General features: G+C 34.6%; 1 protein-coding gene across 2 annotated transcripts in view; it reads right to left on the bottom strand.

Annotated features, from left to right (window-relative positions):
* NAV3 (neuron navigator 3) overlaps positions 1-20,527 on the bottom strand; it is a 378,403-nt gene that overhangs the window by 34,334 nt on the left and 323,542 nt on the right. The window contains exons 23-28 of one of the 2 annotated variants that reach the window (XM_011946945.1): positions 20,291-20,374; positions 10,275-10,386; positions 3,645-3,766; positions 2,592-2,612; positions 1,742-1,914; positions 1,369-1,434 (exon numbers count right to left, since the gene is read on the bottom strand). In XM_011946945.1, coding sequence (XP_011802335.1) covers positions 1,369-1,434; positions 1,742-1,914; positions 2,592-2,612; positions 3,645-3,766; positions 10,275-10,386; positions 20,291-20,374 — 578 coding nt within the window. The remainder of the gene's footprint in view (positions 1-1,368; positions 1,435-1,741; positions 1,915-2,591; positions 2,613-3,644; positions 3,767-10,274; positions 10,387-20,290; positions 20,375-20,527) is intronic. The other variant, XM_011946946.1, reaches the window with a different exon arrangement.

Here is a 20,527-nt window from a genome sequence, read left to right as displayed (position 1 = left end):
AAAATCCAATATAAATATTGTAGAAAATAAATTAGAGAGATTACTTTTGGACATTTAAATAATAGGTGAGTTATATAACCTTCCTATTAGGCTCAGCTGATTTAGGAGATCACAGCTAAATCACAGGTTTCAACCCCCGCTAGCAGGCTAGCTGAGGGCTGTTTGAAGGAAACACATTGTATCCTTGTTGTGTTGTTTTATTGTTTTGTGGACAGCTTTGCAGGAAATTTGCCAAAAAATTTGTTTTATATTAACTAACATATTTGCCATTTAAAATCTGAGAACTAGTTTACTGGCCACAAAATGACAGTGACATGTTCTTCCTTTCTGCATAAATGATAAAATTATGTAGGCAAAGCACAGTGGCCTTGTTCTATATGAGTTCTATGCTAGTTGTTGTCATGGGCATACAAGGATATTAGATTTAAATAGTAAACACCACAGATAATTATCTCACCAGAACACTTTTCTATATTTGAAATGTGTTCGTTCTTGTACAGTAGTCCCCCACAATTAGAGTTGATCCACAATTTTAGTTTCTATGGTTTAAGTTACCTATAGTCAAATATGGTCCAAAAATATTACAGTATTTTGGGCTGGGTGTGGTGGCTCGAACCTGTAATCCCAGCACTTTGGGAGGCCGAGGCAGGTGAATCACTTGAGGTCAGGGGTTCGAGACCAGCCTGGCCAATATGGTGAAACACTGTCTCTACTAAAAATACAAAAAATTAGCCAGGTGTGGTAGTGCACACCTGTAATCCCAGCTACTCAGGAGGTTGAGACAGGAGAATGGCTTGAACCCGGGAGGCAGAGGTTACAGTGAGCCGAGATGTTGACATTGCACTCCAGCTTGGGTGACAGAGTGAGACTTTGTTTCAAAAAAAAAAAAAATTACACTATTTTGAGGAAGATAGAGACCACATTAATATAACTATTATCACAAAATATTGTTGTAATTGTTATATTATTGCTGTTAATCACTTATTGTGCCTAATTTTAAATTAAACTTTATCATATGTAGGTATGCATGTATAGAAAAAAAAACATAGTATACATAGGGCTCGGTACTATCTATGGTTTCAGGCATCCACTGGGGGTCTTGGAAAGTATCCCTGGTGGATAAGGGGGGGGCTACTGTACTACCAAAAAGTGGGCTATCATAAAAATGCTAGGTTAGATTAACTAACAGAATCAAAGAAAACTGGATTGCAGGTTGATTTTAGGAAATCAAATTTTAGTTGAAAAAACAGAAAGAGAAGGTATTTATTGTTGAAATGCATGTGAGTGATTTTAGAAAAAGCAAAAGCAAACACTACTTAGGTTAGAACCTGGATCTTTGCAGTTTTCATGCATCACACTCCACTTTACCGAGATCTATGCTTGTAGATCACAGGGCCATTTTGTCGTTTCTTTGGTGGCCAGACAAGGGGTGACCTGTATGTACATACAGTTAAGACAGATACATGGACAAATGCCCATGAAAAGAAGTGAGAATCATGATTCAGAAAACTGGAGAATGAGATCAAGAAACACTTGAATTGTAACATAGGAAAATGAAAAAGAAAAATGAAAATGAAAGAAACCAGTGAAGGAGAAATATGAAAAGAGAAACGAATGCTGTCCATCATTCTAAGGAAAATCAGAAAATAACTGGTACAGATATGGTTACAACATAAATACGGCCTTCATCTAAAATTGTTTTTTAAAAATATTTCTGCATTTTGCAGAAGGAGCAACTTACGCGGAAGCAGATTGTGAGGGCTTCATGGATGCTGAGCTACAGTCACCAGCATTATGGGGCAACTTGGGGGATGCTGGAAGGGATGAATCAGTCAGCTCTTCAATGTCAGAATGTGATGAAGGAGGCTTGGTGGACTTTTTCTTCCCAAAGGCTTGTTTGAAAGAACTTCTCAGCTGAAAGAAGGAAAGAAATTACCCTTCTTGTCTATTTGCACTTGGAGAGCTTTTGCTTTGGGGCGTTAGTTTGCAGATGCCATCCTAGCCACTGCCTGGGGTCAGTATGTACAAGCAGAGTATTAACAATTGCAGCACAGTATCTCTAAAAAACATGATACCGTGTTTTGTGTGTTCATTTTATTCTTGTATTAATCCAGCGCAGCGCAAACATGGAAGGCTTTTAAATAGTGCAAGGTCAAGGGCATGGCTGTCAGAACACTCATTTAAAACTAAGTACCTTGAAGGGATCTCCATTCCCAATGCTTCTCTCTTCAAGGCAATTTGTTTTAAATGGCCACTTTAGCACTACAATCAAGTCATGTCCTGCTGACAGTACAAACTTAAAAAGCAAAATGAAACCAAATTCACCTAACACTTCATTAATTGTGATTTTCTATTCAAATTTTCCAATCCCAGACTACTCAAAACCAGAATTGGTATCCCCTACAGTGCTATTCAGAAAGTGGTTTTACATCTCTTTAAAATTTGAGATTAAAATGAAAAGACACAAAGAAAAGACATACAAGGTAATCTGTTTTAAAAGGTATAAAAGCCTACTGCCAAAATGAATAGCATTCATGCCAAGGTAGAGTTTTTTATAGATGCATGCCAAATCGCCCATGGTTTATATTCACCTCACTTCCTCTAGCGTTCACCTTGCAGAAACATGAAAGAGTGTGGAATTACAAATCAAGGGAATGAAGGCTGATCAGTATTTTAAAATATTACCTGTATAAACATTTTTTAAGACAAAAAGATATTTCTTTCATTATTTGTAGAAAGCACTCCAGCAAAATCCTCTGATAATTATGTCTGGATTTCATAAAGAGTTGTATTTACTCAAAATCTACCTTTGTTTTTTGGGTATTAAAAGAAATCATTGACTCCACTGTTTTTAATTTTTTGGCAGTAATAGTATCTTCCCTTCGGCTATTTAGCTATTGATCAATATCATAAATTATATCTCCAGAAAACTTGAGGTACAGTTCTGTTAAAGTGCATTTCTATATTTCTGCTATATTCTCTTGGTTAAAAATATCAAGCAGACACTGATGTGGTTGATTTCTTTTAGGGTGAAACTATTCACACGGTAAGCCCTGTTGATTCCAAAGGCAGAAGGAGAGTTTCATGGTTTCTTCTTTCCCTTTATTGACTCCCATTCTCCTCCTTTTCCTCCAACACCACTATCAACATCATCATCATCATATCATCATCATCATCATCATCATCATTTTTTCACTTTTCCTTCATCTCTACCCCCACAATAAACCCCTATTTTAAGCCATTTATTCACTGATGTTATCTTATTTTTCTTTAGTATAACTCTATGGCTATACTATTGAGTTTCTATAGTTATACTACAGAAAAACAAGATAACATCTGTGAATAAATGGCATTCACAAATAAATATAGTTGCTATTAACTATCCTATTATAGGTAAGAAAATTCAGGCCCCTCAAAGGGTCTAGATCTAGTGGTGATTCAAACCCAAGTTTAGTCCCAACATTGAAATGTATGCTTTTCAGTACATGCCACACCAATTTCGGTGGTGAGTGCAGCATCTGAGGTGTCAGTAGCTTGAATGGGGCACTTTGTAAACTGCTGCAGATCACTGAAGCCTCAAAGAAAAAGGCCTAACACATGATGCATTAATAAGCTCCTGAATTAGATGAAGGATGGTGGCTTACCCAGTTCTTCTTTTTCTTCTTCTTGGAATCAGCATCATTACCACTGCCAATACTGGAATGGCTTGTGGCACTGTTGATACTAGAAACACTTTCAGAGGAATGCTGCCTTCTGATGCGAAGATCTAGCAATAGAGAGAGAGAGAGAGAGTATCACATTGGCTCATGAAGAGTCTCAATCTGAACAAATAAGTCTTTTAGGTCTTTTGAGAGGAAGTTCTCTAATAAAGGTCAACAAGGATTTGTACAGATAATTTCAATGCAGTTTTGGTTTTAGAAGTTTAGTACAACCATATTTGTTTTAATTAACTGAGTTATCTACATTAAGATTTAATGGGAATCTCATATAAGTCTGCAGCCCTGGCAGTTTAATTAGTTCTGAGTTTTGTCTAAAATTAAATGCTATGCTAGTGATTTTTACTGAATGCCTGGATCAAAGAGCTCTTCCAAAATGATTTGTTCTGAATGATTACTTTCAAGGAGTAAATGGAAACTCATAATAGAATGAGAATTAATTGTGCCTTTTTAATATTTGTGCTTCAAATACAGTTACTAGAGCCAAATGTATTAACTTTCCATTTCATAGAATCATACCATATTAGAGCCAAAACAAACCTTGAAGTCATGTAAGCACATAATCTCACAGATGAGGAAACTGAAGTGAAAAGAAGTTAAGTAACTTAGCCAAAGTCAAGCAGCCATTGAAAGGCAGATCCTCCAAAGAAAGCCTAGGTAGACTGAGTTTGTGAGTTAAACCGTGGACATATTTAAAACAGTGCAATTCTTCCAATGTACCCCTACTCCCTGCCCATGACTCATTACAGAATAGTAAAAGTAACACCAATAACAAATAATAATAAAACTAGGTTTTACAATATGCTTGATATGCCCCAGAGTATCTAATTTTATTATTAAAGCAAACCACTGAGATGAGTTTAATTACTAAATGTAACTTCCACATGGTCACATAGCTGAAAAATAGTGGAGCCAGGCTCAGCCCTAGGCTGATTCTAATATCCATTGTGTTAACTGCCATGTATGCAGCATGTGGTATGGCCTTGCTTAACTTCTAAAAAGCAAGCAGTGCTTCTTTAGTTAAGATATTTTGAAGAGAATAGCATTTGATATTTAATCATGTTTAAAGGTATCTATTTCTTTTATACAAGCAGCTTATAGATTTATAGTTATTAAAAATAAAACAAACTGAATTTTTTCCTACCTAAAATGCATTAGTATAGGTATTACTGAGACACTAAGAAAATTTACAAAATTTTATAGTTATTAAAAATAAAACAAACTGAATTTTTTCCTACCTAAAATGCATTAGTATAGGTATTACTGAGACACTAAGAAAATTTACAAAATTGTGCTTAAGGTCACACTTGCTTTTAGTCAATTTCCATTAATATACTTATTGTCATCAAGGCAGATTAGGCAAGCAAAAATATCTCAGTGGAAGTTGTAAGATGTCAAAATTTATTCTAAAGCTGACAAAGTTTTCATAAAACTAGTACCATAAAATCAAGTCTTTTCAATTGACTGATTTACTGAACAGTAAAAATGATCCATGGCAACAAAACTATAATTGGTTGCTTTCAAAACATATAATAAATATGTATGTATTAATAGACATGTAATATATGTATTTACATACATATGTAGGTGTGTGTATATGTATATCCTCATCATCATATACATATATATCAATTAGTCCCTTAATTTTTCTACTAAGGCAATCATGCTGAAAAATTTTATAGGAAGAAAACACATAGAGCTTTTTTTTTTAGACTCCCTAGAATTCGTCCCTTAAAATTATTTTGAAAAGTAGTGATGAGAACATTAACTGGTTTTGCATGCTAAAACATTACCAACTCCTAAACCTAAATCAAGGTATTCATGTAGGAGGTTTTAATTCAACAATAAAGGAATCTGGTATCCTTTAACCACCTATTATGGAACTCATATAAATAGACAATAGAAGAATATGTGTAGGTATTTCTTCGGGTTTTTAGTTTTTGCTGAGATCAGCCATTAGCTTTTTGAAAAAGATTTCCCATTTGCTAGCTCGTTCCTAATAATTAACTTTCACAAATGGAAAAGCACAAAGTATTACAGTATTTCAGAATTTTTATTATATCCCAAATTGATAAACTAACTGTGTCTGACTTCTTTAATACTAAAATTTTTAAAAGATAGGTAAATTATTATAATCATAGGTCAAAAGTAGTCTTTGGAGGTATCAGTTACCTTCACTTACAACTGCATTCACCAGTAAAGATTAGCAAAGCCATAATATTAATAATATTGTGAAACGAAGGAAATGCATTTTACCATTCCCTAACAATTTCTTTTTTAATACTTCTAAGTATTTAATTCAGTACCTGGGGCATCATAAAGTTCAGTAAAGAATAGCTAACCAAATGAATATCAGCAATCCAAATGAATGGAGAAGCCTATTTTTAAAGTGAAATTTTCAGGTATATGTTTGTTCACTTATCATTTTCTACCTCTCATCCTCTGCGTCACCACTGCCCCAGTTCAAGCTATCAACAGAACCTTTACAGCAAGTATTGCTATTGAACTTACTCATCTTCAAACCATTCTATAAACAACAGCTAGGAAAATCTTTTTAAAAGGAAAACTTCATCATCACTCCCCCACTTAAGACTTTTCAATAACTTCTCACTTTAATAAGAATAGATAAAAATCCATCTTCTAAATATGGCCTACAATCCCTCAGTAATCTTGTCAGTCCTTAACTCATCAATCAGTGTTCTTCTTCTTACACATTTGCTTCGTATTTTCCTTACATTAGTTCCATAAGGGAACTAATTTATTTTCTGCCTCAAAGCTCTTTTATAATGCTCCTCCCTCACGACTTATAATGTGATTGACAATTATTCCTTGGATATTCACTTAAATATTACTACCTTAGAGTAATCTTCCCTGACTATGTAACCTCCAGTAGGTTCCTTGGTACCCTCCTTCCCTATGATACCCGTTATTTTCCATCTTAGAACTTGTAACTGTTTTGGTATACATGTTCAGCTTCACCAATGATCACATACATTCATTTACTTTCTGCTCTCCCACTAGACTAAAAGTTCTATGGAGACAAAGACCGCATCTATTTTGTTTACCATTATATATTCCAAACCTTATATAGCATATGGCATGTGGTATCAATCAATACATAGTGTTAAATAAATCGATTCTGATTTTTCATTTACTATAACTACGTTTGCCTATCATTATTTCTAAAAAATATTTACTGCTGACAGAACTTTAATACATGTGTTATCCAACTGTATTTGGTGTATCTTAAGGAAAAACAATTCTATATTTACACAGAAGCAGTGACTTAGAAAGCAATAACACATTTTGAAAAATAAAGGTAAAATTTTCTAGTACCTTCAACTTTCAAATTTCTTATCACAAATATTATATTTGCAGTGGATTGTGAGCTCCATGAACAAAGGTAATTTTTAAAATCTTTGTATTTTAAGATCTGATAATGCCTAGTACTTAATAGCAGGTGTTTACATATGTTTCTAAACAAAAAAAAAATATTATAGACTGTAATTATTTATCAGACTTCATTAATGAATGTGATGCATTAATTTAGAGAAAATAGAAAACACATTCACAAATTGGTGTGTGATTTTGTGATAGTCTGGCCTGTCTATAAGACTGTTGCCTCACTCCAAATATATCTTCTAAAATCATATGTTAAAAATATACATTATATAAATATTTTAAGGGTCTCTAAAAGTGAATTTCAATGTGATTTCCAAATATAAATTTATATGCCATACTATTACCTTAATAACCCATGGAAAGACACATAATTAGTCTAACCGACTATTTTTTCCATGTAATGTCAATGGTCAATGTGATAAGAATCACTCTGTGTTCATTAAATTTAATACAGAGTTTTAATATTACAGAAATACAATCTAACTATCTTGTATACATTCAATCCTTTATAACCAGTGGTTTTTATTACTTTTAAAACCTAGCAAATTATTTTTTAATATTTACTGGTCGATGTAAACATTCACTGGTATTTTTCACCTTAAGCACCACCCCTCCCACATTTCTGAGCAAAGGCATTCCAGTTTTTCAATTTCAGTAGACATATTCAGCTACCTGTTGCCTAAGATAAAAGGAATCCTTTCAGCAAGTTTCACTTCAGTGACTTGTGCTGTGTTAAAGTAAGGATTAAGCCTTTTTAAATCCCTTCTGGACCTATTTACGACATGAAGATTTAGAACATAAGCTGCTTTATTATAGCTCTAAGATAAGCTTTAAATATGCGGTAATTTTCCATGCATCACATAAATCACTCCCCCACATGAAAAGTTGCTAAATTCTTGAGAGAAGTAGCCCCTACAGAACTACTTTGTCCTTCAATTTAAACACATCTCACTTTATGTAATTGTTTTCCTAAAATTTAAATTGAAATTCATTTAAAAATTACTTTATTCTTCTTTTAAAAATTCAAATAAACCCCTTTTATGTTCAAGACACCATGGGCATCCTGATGTCTTTCAAAAGAGTGAAAAAACAAGCTCTACTATTGTAAATCAGGAAAGACATACCTCAAATAAAAGGCCCAAAGTATAATGTAATTTTAAGAAGGGAAGTATTGCTACTTCCAGAAACATATCACAGGGGACTTCATTCAGTGTAGGAATCAAGAAAGCATATTTAGGTTAACTGCTGCAGTGTCTCAAAAAGTTTTTATGCTGATCAAACAAGGTAGAATATTCTAAATGGAATGAACACAATTCATAAAGAACTTATGAATAATTGAAAAAAATTCAGGATAGCCGAAATATGGAATACACAATGCAACAACAGAACAAGAACTAAAGTCTGTATGTGCTTCATTGGGCACATAGTTGGTTATGAATAAATATTTGTTAAATAAATGAAGCTGGTGAAGAGAGATTATGGCAAGTTGAGGAGTCTGTATTCCATTCTAAAGGCAATGGGATACCTGTAGATGTGTTTCTTAATGACTCTTCTGGCTTCACTGTGAAGATTGGTGTAAAGCAGGATAAGATTAAGAAGAGGAAGGCTATTGAGGGGTTTGTGATCATGGTTCAGGAGAGAGGTGATGGAGGGTGAGAGTAAAACCAGAGAAAAGTGAACCGATCCAAGAGATACTTAAGGAGTAGGATCAATAGATCTTGGTAATTTGTTCAATGAGAAGAGGAGGAGTTATGAAGAATACTTAAATTGCTGGCTAAATGGAAGGATGGTGGTGCTATCCACTGAGGCAAAGAGCACTGAAGGAGCAGCAGGTCTGAGACAGAAGACAAGTTAAAGTTTGGAGATGTTGGTTTTAAGATGCAAAACAGACATTCAAAGATATCCACATGGAGTTCCTTCTTGGTAGCTCTATATACAGAGCCTGGCCTGCAGACCTAGATTTGACAGTTACTAGCTATTAGCACATTAATAAAAATTACAGCTAGAGTATGAGATGATTTTCTATATACTTTTCAACAGGATGCATAGAATCATAAGGTACAGAAGCATAATGGAAGAGAGCTTAGGATATCAACAATTAACAAATGGATACAAATGAGTGAATTTACAAAAGAAATACTGAAAAAATATTTCAAAGGAGCAGAAGAAAAACCAAGAATGTGTGATGTCATGAACATTAGAAAAACCAAATGTTTCACATAGGAAGGAACGAATATCAGCATCAAATACTGTTTCCATGTCTGTCTAATGCAATCAGAATTTTAAATGTTTTACCGAATTTAGTGTCATATAAGTTTCTACCGATCCTGGAGAGCATTATTTTGGTGGAGTGGAGGGAAAAGGAGCTACACTCCAGTGGTCTAAAGATGGTTGGTGGCTGAAGACATTGAAAGAGTTCATAAAATTTTTCTCAGAATTCTTCTGGAAATGAAAAGAGAGATAATAAGGCATTCATGTTTTAGGTCAGGATTTTTGAAGCTGGGAAAGAGTTGAGCACATTGAATGCCATTGAAAAGTGCCAGGAAATGAGTAAATAGAACCAATGTAAAGGAAAAAAATGACACAATATTAATAATGAGCATTTCTTCAGGGGTGAACTCAGGGGTAGGGGCAGTGGCAGAAATATTTTTATTGTTTAGAATTGCTTAAGCATAGGAATGATATAAAATATACCTACCTTTCGCCCATTGTTTCTATTGTTTTAAAATTATCTACAGAAAATGTACCTTTTTGTAGGCTCCATCCAGGAAAAGTTGTTCCCAATGCCCATTGCTTGCTGTATCATCATACTGACTATTTCATTTTTATATACAGATCTAGATTATCATACTCATTAATGGGTTTGTTTTGCCTGAAGTCAGATATGCATGTATTAACCAACCACTCCATCTCCATCTCCACTGAATCAAGTGGAGAGATGTGTATACAACTATAGAACCAAATTTCTTAAGACCAATTTAAAAATTACTTGATAATGAAAGTCACTATCCTAAAATTCTAGGATTCTGACCACATTAATACCAACTTGTTCATTATAAAAGGTAGTGACACTGAGTAAATGCAGTTTTACTGTAATTAGTAAATAAAATAGATGCCTATTATATTGGGTGGAAATGAAACGATTTCTAAATATACCTTTGGGAGGATGGTCTGGACCATTCAGCGCTCCCTGAATAGCTGCCTGGGCAGCAGAATTCTGAGCCTTCAGCATTTCAATGGTTTCTCTTAGTTCTATAAGTTCAGACTCCTGTGAAACAAACAGAGTTTGGAAGCTTTAATACCTAGAAAGAAAAATAAAATCTCCTTGCTCATAGTTGAATTAAAAAGGTTTGATTTTATGTAGTAACAACCCCCTGGAAGATTTGGATGCTTAGCTGAACTTGTCAAGTTGTACCTAATAACTTCTTTCTTAGCTAAAGTAAAGGAGGTGCTTGTTTGTTTTTCTTAGTTATTGTCTTATAAAAGAGAGATGAATAGTCTTTATTCTTTTCAAAGGGTGGGACCCAGAACTCACCAGTACAAAGTAAAACAGGATATCACACCACTCATTTCAGATCACATACTTACTAATATTACCTATGATTACATTAGATATTTAGATATCACTATTGCACTGTTGCATTGCATTGTATTTATTGTCAACTAAAAACCTGAAGGTTTGTCAAACCAATGATTTCAGATTTTGTTTGAAGTATTTTGTGCCTGCAAAATTGATTCTTTGTATTTAAGTGTAAAACCTGGAACTTACCCCTAATTCCTATTAAATGTCATCTTACTAAATTCTGATGCCATATCAAGGTCATGTTACATTCTGATACTTTTTCATTCAATAAAACTCCTAAGATGGAGACCTAGTCTCACCAAGCCAAAGCAACACAGGAATAAAGTAAATAGAAATATATGTATTATACAATTTTTAAATAATAGTTAAATTACAAACAAAGAAGCTTACAGATCAAGTTTTAATAAAGCATATATTTTCTTTTTGAATTTAAAGTAATTGTAAGATATGTCCCAATAAAATACTTGCACACATTTGAACTTTCATAGTTATTTAAGTGAATTATTTATCAGAAATAACTCATTTTGGGAAGATAAAATAACTCAGAAAAAGATAGAAAGAAAGAAAAAGAACTGAGTGTTGCTTCAGGATAGGCCGAATTTCCATTAGAAGCTCAGGAACAAGTATCTTTCATGGTGGTAATATAATCCTAAAAATCAGATCTTTGTCAGTCTCTTAGAGGGAGAATTCCTTGGTAAAATATTTGTCATTCATCATTTCCTTTAGCATCTTTGGCAGAAAGCCAAAGAATCGGGCTTGGGTTCTTCATTCTCTGGTAAATAATTTATCTTTACTCAACGTCTCCCAGAACATATATTTTAAAAAGATCATCAGCAGCGGCCTTTGAGGAAAATTGCTTCATACATGGGAATATCCGTTGACTATTTTAACCTTAGACACTTAAAAAAAAAAGATAGATGATGCTAATTGACGTGATATCCAAGTTTGGAATAGATACCTGGCACCTCATGTATCTATTTTCATTGCATACCTGACATTTTCCTGATAAAGAACACTTAAATTTAAAACAAACAACCAAACCTTCTTTTTTTTTTTGAGGCGGAGTCTCGCTCTGTCACCCGGACTGGAGGCAGTGGCCGGATCTCAGCTCACTGCAAGCTCCGCCTCCCGGGTTTACACCATTCTCCTGCCTCAGCCTTCGGAGTAGCTGGGACTACAGGCGCCCACCACCTCGCCCGGCTAGTTTTTGTATTTTTAGTAGAGACGGGGTTTCACCGTGTTAGCCAGGATGGTCTCGATCTCCTGACCTCGTGATCCGCCCGTCTCGGCCTCCCAAAGTGCTGGGATTACAGGCTTGAGCCACCGCGCCCGGCCTGCTAAACCTTCTTATAGACTTTCAGTAGCTTATGAGTAGAAGAATCTCTCATAATGAAAAATCAATAGTAATCTCCTAAATTTAATAGATGGGTCTTCAAATACTTGACTGCAATTCACTTCGACTATATTTATTATCAAAGACGAATATAATATTTGTGGGAAATTTCCAGTGTCATAACAAAAGTCAGACCCAATTCATCATAATGACTCAGTCTCTCCAATTTTTATATTCTGTCCATTGCCAAATTAGCAACAGATTTTACCAAAACTTAATATATTTTCCATTTAAAAATATCCCCCAAGAAATAAAATATTTACTGAAAACTTATCCTGCTCTTACTGGAAATTTTTTCAAAAAGAAATAAATGGTACAGAGTGGAATCATATAATGTAAATATTAATTTTACAACATAAATACTAGAATGTAAATTAAATTCTAATTAAAATCAGATTTTTTTCCTTAAATTTAAGATCAATTATGCCTGTACTACGGATTAAAATCTGTTAAAATATTTGCCTGTAGCTTTAAAGGAAAAAAGTGGAAATGAGACCTCATACCAACAATGTCAAAAAATTAGGCTTAGCTTTGAGTTAACTGACTTATTTCACTGTCAAAACATTCAGCTTTTCACGAGAAACCTCTTATAAAACCTGTTTTCAAAAAGATAAAATGTAGAACATTCAGGCAATGTTGGTTTTTCAGAATATCATGTTTAATGTGAAATAGAAAAATCATCACTTTCTAATATTAATTATCTTTTAAAAAGCAATAGATATTAACAGGTTAGTTGTTACCCAATGTGGCACAATATATGTAAAAGGAAGAATAACTAGTTAAGAAATATATCTGCTATATAACTTGAGAGAATCATATCCATGAAAAAAATTAGTTCAACCAAATTCATACTGCTATTTCTTTAGAACTTTATGAGTATAAGCAAACACCTATAAAATATTCCATAGTCTTTGATTAAAAAGATAGCCAAATTCTACATTGATTGACATAATTTGTTCAAACCTGCACTAGTTATCTTTCCATATTTGCAAAATTCCTTCCTTCTCTCTCATTTCAGTTAATGAGATCTGCTCTCACCTTGTCACTCAAGTCGTACCCATCTCTTTTCTCTGAGCTTTCCATAAAATTTTTTTTTAATTTAAATATCCTACCTCACTGTTAAAAGCCATGGTAAAATGTCTCCACCCTTGTGAAACCTGTTTTCCTGTCAGAAAAAAAATGAAAATGTGCTTCGAGACTATTTAATGTAGTTTCTTTAGTTGTTGATGAATATACTTTTTCACCTGATTTATGATCTCCATAAATATTGGGATGATTTTGTTGAAAGGTTCTGGTCTGCGTTAAACAGATGTTTCTCCCTTGAAATAATAACATAAAACTTCAACTTTATTGCATACGTATTTTTTTTTTTTTTTTGCAAGAGGGTGTCTGATCACCTAGTGAGTGGGGTACCGTATAAAAAACGTCAACAACTTTATTAGTTATTATAACCAAGGAGTCTTATTTTGGCTAAATCAGTGGAATCACCTCCTTTGGATGAGAACAAAGTCAGGTTTTTCCTTTCTCTCTTTCCCAATAGTATGATAGAGATAAGCATAAAGAATTTTAAAATAAAAACTTAACTGAGACATGGAAATTTTTCAATAGTTTATTTCTAGTCTTCATTTTTCTTCTTCATAATTATGGTTACTGTTCACATTTATTTTTTAAGCTGTATTTTTTCAGGCTTCTATAGTGCATAGAAATTGTAATGTGGCCTCCAGATGCAACTAAGAATTTTTATTTTATTTTATTTTTGTCCATAGTGGGGAGTTTGGATGAGGTATATGATTAGAAATTAATTCCTGAGATAGCTAACTATAACATCATTAGATATTCTAAAATATTTTCATATAATTTATTTATGTTGAAGGAAAAAATAGAAGATACTCAAGTTTTGAGAATCCTTATTAATCATTCAGAAAAAAAACTGAAAAAAAGGTATGTGCCATCAAGATATGGATTTAAAGTCTACTCTTCCAATTCAGTCATTTTCAGTTTCTTATTCTCATTAACTACTAAAGAGAACATTGAGGCTGGGATAATTCTGCAAAGGATTTTAGGAATAAGATAATCAGATCATGTTTTGTCAAACTAAGATTTCATTTTCCTCCAATGAGCTATTCAAGATAATGATACCTCCAACACTTGCTGACCTTGTAAAGTTCTAGTTTTCCATGAAGTTTCTCATGTTAAAGAAGCGGAATAGAGTCAATGTCTCTTTTCACAGTTTTATGCATGTGTCTGAGACTAAACAATTCATTCAGGTCAGGCTTGAAATGCTTCAAAATAAAATGATCAAATTTTGTGTCAGAATACTAGCCTTTCCTGGTGGTCTTTCCAATCCAATTTCTTAACTATACTTGATCTCTTTCCAAATTTCTCAGTAATAAAGACTTTGTTGAGAATCCCACAAGCTTGGGACAATCTCATCAACAAATGTCATCAACTAACTTGACCTTCTAGGTAAGGCTGTTTACATTTTCTACCACATCTGTCCTTTATGTCCTCATGTTGGCACTTCCCAGCTCTAGTTTCCTCAAACAGGTCCTCCCTTCCCACTCCACCTTGCTTCTGAAGTCTTGCTAATTGTTCTACTGAAAGAACCTGACCATCCCTATTGCATCTAGTTTCAAATAAATTACATTCACCAAATACCAGTAGCGTAAGTAATTTGAAAATTTTAGATTCACATTATTCTATGCCCTAGAGATTAATGGATGCATCATCTTACTCTAGCAATATATATTTTTAAAAACACTTCTAGATGGCAAATATCATAACGTAAATTGGGGAGAGTTAATGTAAAAATCCTATTCAACTAAATTTTTAGTTGCAGCGTTATCTATTTTCAAAGATTTGGTTTCAAATTCCCTTATTTTGAAGGTTTCAATTCCTGTTTTGTAGTCACCCAAGAAAAGTTTCAGAGAGGTAACAAATGAGCAAACTACTAGGCTTTATTGTTAGGATAGTAGTCAATATCTGAGCTTCATCACTCATACAAGGGGATATTCCTCTGCCTGTTCTGATCTTCTAACAAGAAAAACCTCTCATACCCTTAACATATGTTCTAACTGCCTTGGCATGACAGCTACAGGGAACTCATTTGAAAGTCTTTTAAATTTTAAATTCTGAAATATTGAGCTGAGAATATAGCTTTAGTAAATCTGAACACAAGGATTTAGAAGTAGTTCTATAAGAATGTTACTTATAAAAATATAGTTTGCTGGATTCCTAGAGGTTGAGCCTTTCTCAACTGGCATTCTGTAAGAAAATTAAGCCCTGCACAATGATTTAGTAGCAATATCCTTGATTCTGACAAGAGTGGTACATAGCTAGTACCATTCTAGATGGTGAGAAAAGAAGTTATTTCAGCACATATAGTGGATGCCTCAGGGCATCAGGTTTAATTTTTTTCATATATTCCTGGTGAAGAAGTGCTGGTGAAGAGACAAGGATCTGAAATCAGGATAAAATTCTTGATCAAACTATGTCAATATCACAGTCTACAAGCCCTGGGTTAGGTACAGGGTAATGTCTAGAGATAATTTCACTCTCAGCAAGCATATTAACAATTCTCTTGATTTTTTACCTACTTACAGACTTACTATTATATAGCATGTCTTCTTTTAGCAGCTATTGGGAATACTGTTTAACTTTCAGAAAATGCTGCCAGATTGATCACTATTTTTTTTCTTTTTTTGTAATTTTGATTTTTTTGAGACGGAGTCTCTCTCTGTCACCCAGGCTGGAGTACAGGGTCATGATCTCGGGTCAGTGCAACCTCCACCTCCAGGTTTCAAGTGATTCTCCTGCCTCTGCAGATGTTTCCTTTCAGAATGCACATGACATTGTACTGAGTCTAATAGCATGATAATTTTCTGCCTTCTGAGTTATTCATACATGTCTTTTCTTTCTTACCAGGCTATAAGTGTATAAAACCAGTGTTCTGGTACACAAATTTGGCAAGAGATTCAGTGTTATTTGGCATCAGGAAATAGGAAAAGTGTTAGGAGTGAATCCCTCTTTATTCAAGAAAGTTATTTTGGTCGATAAATCAAACAAAAATTTTGATGTAGCTTCAGGCTATTAATGCCACGTGATTGCTGAAAATCACACTGTGAAGCCCAAATACTAGAATCTGAGTCTTAATTTAGTTTATCCATTTTTAAAGTATGTAATCAAGAACATGTAACCACCTTGGCCTTTGTTACTTCATGTTTTAGCTTCCAACCCAGTTTCTCAATATCCTCATTCTCAGCTTTACTTTTTTCGGTAGTGCTTTTCATTACCTGAAATTCTATATGTTTTAGTTATAGGTTATACATATATTTTTAAAATTTGAGACAGAGTCTTGTTCTGTCGCCCAGGCTGGAGTGCGGTGGCATGATCTCGGCTCACTGCAACCTCCACCTCCCAGGTTCAATTGATTCTCCTGCCTCAACCTCCTGAATAGCTGGAACTACAGGTGCCCACCACCACGCCCAGCTAATTTTTGTTTATAGTAGCGATAGAGTTTCACTATGTTGGCCAGGCTGGTCTTGTACTCCTGATCTCAGGGAATCTGCCTGCCTCAGCCTCTCAAAGTGCTGGGATTACGCGCATGAGTCACCACACCCGGCCTGTTTTAATTATATTTTTATTATCATCTGTCTCCCTCCTAAAATATAACTTCAATGATAAAGAGAGACATATATATGAGATATGTATGAGAAATACAAACTCAATGAGGAATATTATATATATGTATAATATGCTTTTAGAGTTCTAGTAGATATCTATGTTTATAGATATAGACCTATATCTATCATTCTATATCTATATTGTCTGTACTGTTTTGTCGTTAGAAGAGCACAAATTCAATATAAACTTGATGAATGACTAAATAGAAAAATGAACCTTATAACTTGGGGAACCTTATAACTTGGGGAAGAATCTCTGCTCTATGCTTCACAAGCCTTTTCTCAGGATTGCTGAATCACCAGAGAGCAATATACCCTTTTATCTCAGCTCCCTGAAGAAATGCCGTTAGTGAAATATGATTAAATGTTATGCCCTTAGCTTTTAGAGAAATGTGTATTTGAACAGTGATTTTGTCTTTTGTTATTCCATGACCCCAATTTAAAACCCTTGGCAATAAATTCGTCCTTGAATTTAGTGCCAAAGAGTTTGTCTCTTCAGTCTAAATTATGTTCTTCTGGCCAGAAAATGAGAATAAAACATACCTAGCAATCTCCCTTTGTACCTTAGCTTCCTTGAAATTCAATTCAGTTCAGTTCCTTGCAGTGGCAATTATCGAGGCTGAGGTATATTGTTATATACATTACTCTACTGGTTTTAATTAGATTCTGTCCTTGAATTATACAATTTCATATTGCAAATAATTTTATAGGCTTTTAAATATCACTTTGAGAATAGGCAAGTTATAACCTCAAATTAATAAACAGTTAACCAAGACTGTTGTGTGTATATAGTTTGCAATTCAAAAAGAAGTTATTTTATTTTCAGTTAAAAAAGTGATAAGGCCAATGAGACATTCTGATATCTTCTGAGAAAATTTTATTTTTTATTTTTATTTTTTTTGAGGCGGAGTCTCGCTCTGTTGCCCGGACTGGAGTGCAGTGGCCAGATCTCAGCTCACTGCAAGCTCCGCCTCCCAGGTTTACGCCATTCTCCTGCCTCAGCCTCCCGAGTAGCTGGGACTACAGGCGCCCGCCACCTCGCCCGGCTAGTTTTTGTATTTTTAGGAGAGACGGGGTTTCACCGTGTTAGCCAGGATGGTCTCGATCTCCTGACCTCGTGATCCGCCCGTCTCGGCCTCCCAAAGTGCTGGGATTACAGGCTTGAGCCACCGCGCCCGGCCTGAGAAAATTTTATAATTTTGGCAATGTGATTTTAAGGATAATGTAGACACATTATTTCTTATGTCATAGAAATTATTTTTAAATATTCGGGCATTAATCATAGGCATCATAAGTTAACATATCTCTGCATTTTTTTTTACAGTTTCTATGAGAAAATTCACTTACAGATATAATAGAGTTCAAGAAAATATCTGGTGGAGGACAAAAATTCTATTAATTTTGACTTCTTGAAGATATTGAGACTTAAATTCTAACACTCGCTTCCAGCCATATGTTTAGTATATGCCCATTGAGGAATTTGGTGTTATCTTGTAATTTTCAAGGGAAAAAGATAAATGTAAAGGAAGGTAATATTTTTTGATAGCCCCTAGCATGTGACATAACAGTATCTGACTTACTTCTCATAGTGATCCTACAAGGTAGTTATTATCATCCCCACTTATAAAAAGGTGATTTTGAGGTTCAAGAAAGGTTAGATAAACTTGCTCTAGATTACCCAGCTTTTAACAGACATAGCCAGGATTCTCATTCAAGAATACTGAGGCCCAGTGTTTTGATTCTTTCCCATCAGCTGCTCTAGAAAGCCTTGTAATTCTATTTGCTGGGTTCTTATATTACATAGTGAAGTGACAAGCTGTAGCAAAAAAAGAAAAAGAGAAAAGAAAGAGAGGGAGAGAGAGAGAGACAGAGAGAGAAAAGAAGGAAGGAAGGGTAGAAGGGAGGAGAAAGGAAGGGTGGAAAAGATGCAGGAAAAAGAAAAGGAAAAGAAGAAAAAAAGGAAAGGAAGGAAGGAAGGAAGGAAGGGAGGGAGGGAGGGAGGGAAGGAAGGAAGGAAGGAAAATGTATGTCTCAAAAGGAGTTTGTTAGCTCTACTAGAACAGAGTTTCCAGGAATGGATAATATTCTCTCTCACGGGCAGGGTATATGGAGAATATGAGAGAGAATACAATGTGTTAGTCACACCAGGCAATTATAAGAATATTTGATTTTCTCCTTTGATTTCATTGAACTGTTCATTTTGTGTTTAAAAAAATAAACTTTTGTAAACTGACAAAATTTGATAATATATACTAGTTTTATAAAGCTAATTACATACCTTACAGAATCTAAAGACAAAACTGAAGCCATTCCTATGGATAGATAAACACATTCCTGAAAATACCCAAAGCTTTTTATATAATGGGTCTCTTTGAGAATTAGATGAAAGCTCTGGACACCTGATCATTTATGCACATGTACAGTTTTTATACACACACACACTCCATAGAACTCCAGAGGCTTCACCTATCTCTGATACCCATCCAAGGAAGTTAAGGCCACTGAACTAACAGCAGAGAAGTAAGTTAACTGGTCATCACAGCAAAGGTAACCAGGCTTTCTACGCAGTATGGACCTTTTTAGTACATTTGTCTTTTGAACTAAATCCTCCATTCCTTTCTTTTTGGTATTCCTTCTTTCATACCATAAAATCCTTTAGGTTCATTTTAAACATTTTGATATAACAAATGACTTTTCTTCACAGGCAATATCCCTAGATGGCAACTAGTTCTTGTTATTTCAGAATTACACAGGATTGGCCTTTGTTTCACAGCTGCTGTAACCTGAAGGCCCTTACTTGGCAGAGTCCTAACATCTGTCCCAGGCATCTTTCCTGTGTGTCTTAGCCTACAGCTGTGCCCTATAGCTGGATTTAGTGACCAGTACTTGTGAAAGTTCTTATCAATTTGCTCCCAGAATATTCTCTTATGTGACTGCTTCTCTTAACACTCAGTATTCTTTCACTAGTTCCATCCAGAAGACTACCTAGAAAGAATTTTGTGTGCCTTTGTGTGTTTCAATGTGGAATAAACTGATGAAATCTTTAAATTAAAATCTGAAAAGAAAGGTATTATCATTGTTGTAATTTAGTATAGAATTGAATAGTATTTTATTATTCTTTTTTTGTTTTTTTTTGTTTTTTTTTGTCTCCCAGGCTGGAGTGCAGTGGTATGATCTTGGCTCACTGCAACCTCCGCCTCCTGGGTTCAAGCGATTCTCCTGCCTCAGCCTCCTAAGTAGCTGGGATTACAGGCAACTGCCACCATGTCCAGCTAATTTTTTTATATATATATATTTTTAGTAGAAATGGGATTTTGCCATATTGGCCAGGCTGGTCTTAAACTCCTGACCTTAAGTGATCCACCCACCTTGGTCTCCGAAAGTGCTGGGATTACAGGCATGAGCCTCTGCACCCAGCCTGGAGTATTATTTTTAAGGTGCTTCAGGTATTATTTAAGAATCCTATGCAATTTGCTGTGTTCTTTCAATCTCCAGTGGCAATTTCTGAACATACCTTTTGTTCCGCTGTCATGGTTAGACTTTGCAATCGGCCAGTCATATTCCCTAAGCTCTTTTCAAAAGCTGCTACAAGGTGTGCCTGTGAACAGAATGGAAGAAACATAGTTTAAATGTCAGAATCTTTGTGGATGGAAGAAAAGCTTTCATTTTACAAAATGCTTAATTTCATGTGTTCCAACTCTTTAAATACTATGACTATCATAGTTAGCTCTGACTGGTGACTCTTCTTTAA

Source organism: Colobus angolensis, unplaced genomic scaffold (assembly GCF_000951035.1).
Source record: "Colobus angolensis palliatus isolate OR3802 unplaced genomic scaffold, Cang.pa_1.0 Scaffold256, whole genome shotgun sequence".
Classification (NCBI taxonomy): Eukaryota; Metazoa; Chordata; class Mammalia; order Primates; family Cercopithecidae; genus Colobus; species Colobus angolensis.
The sequence above is the reverse complement of the archived record's forward strand: the minus strand, read 5'-3'. Positions and strand labels throughout refer to the sequence as shown.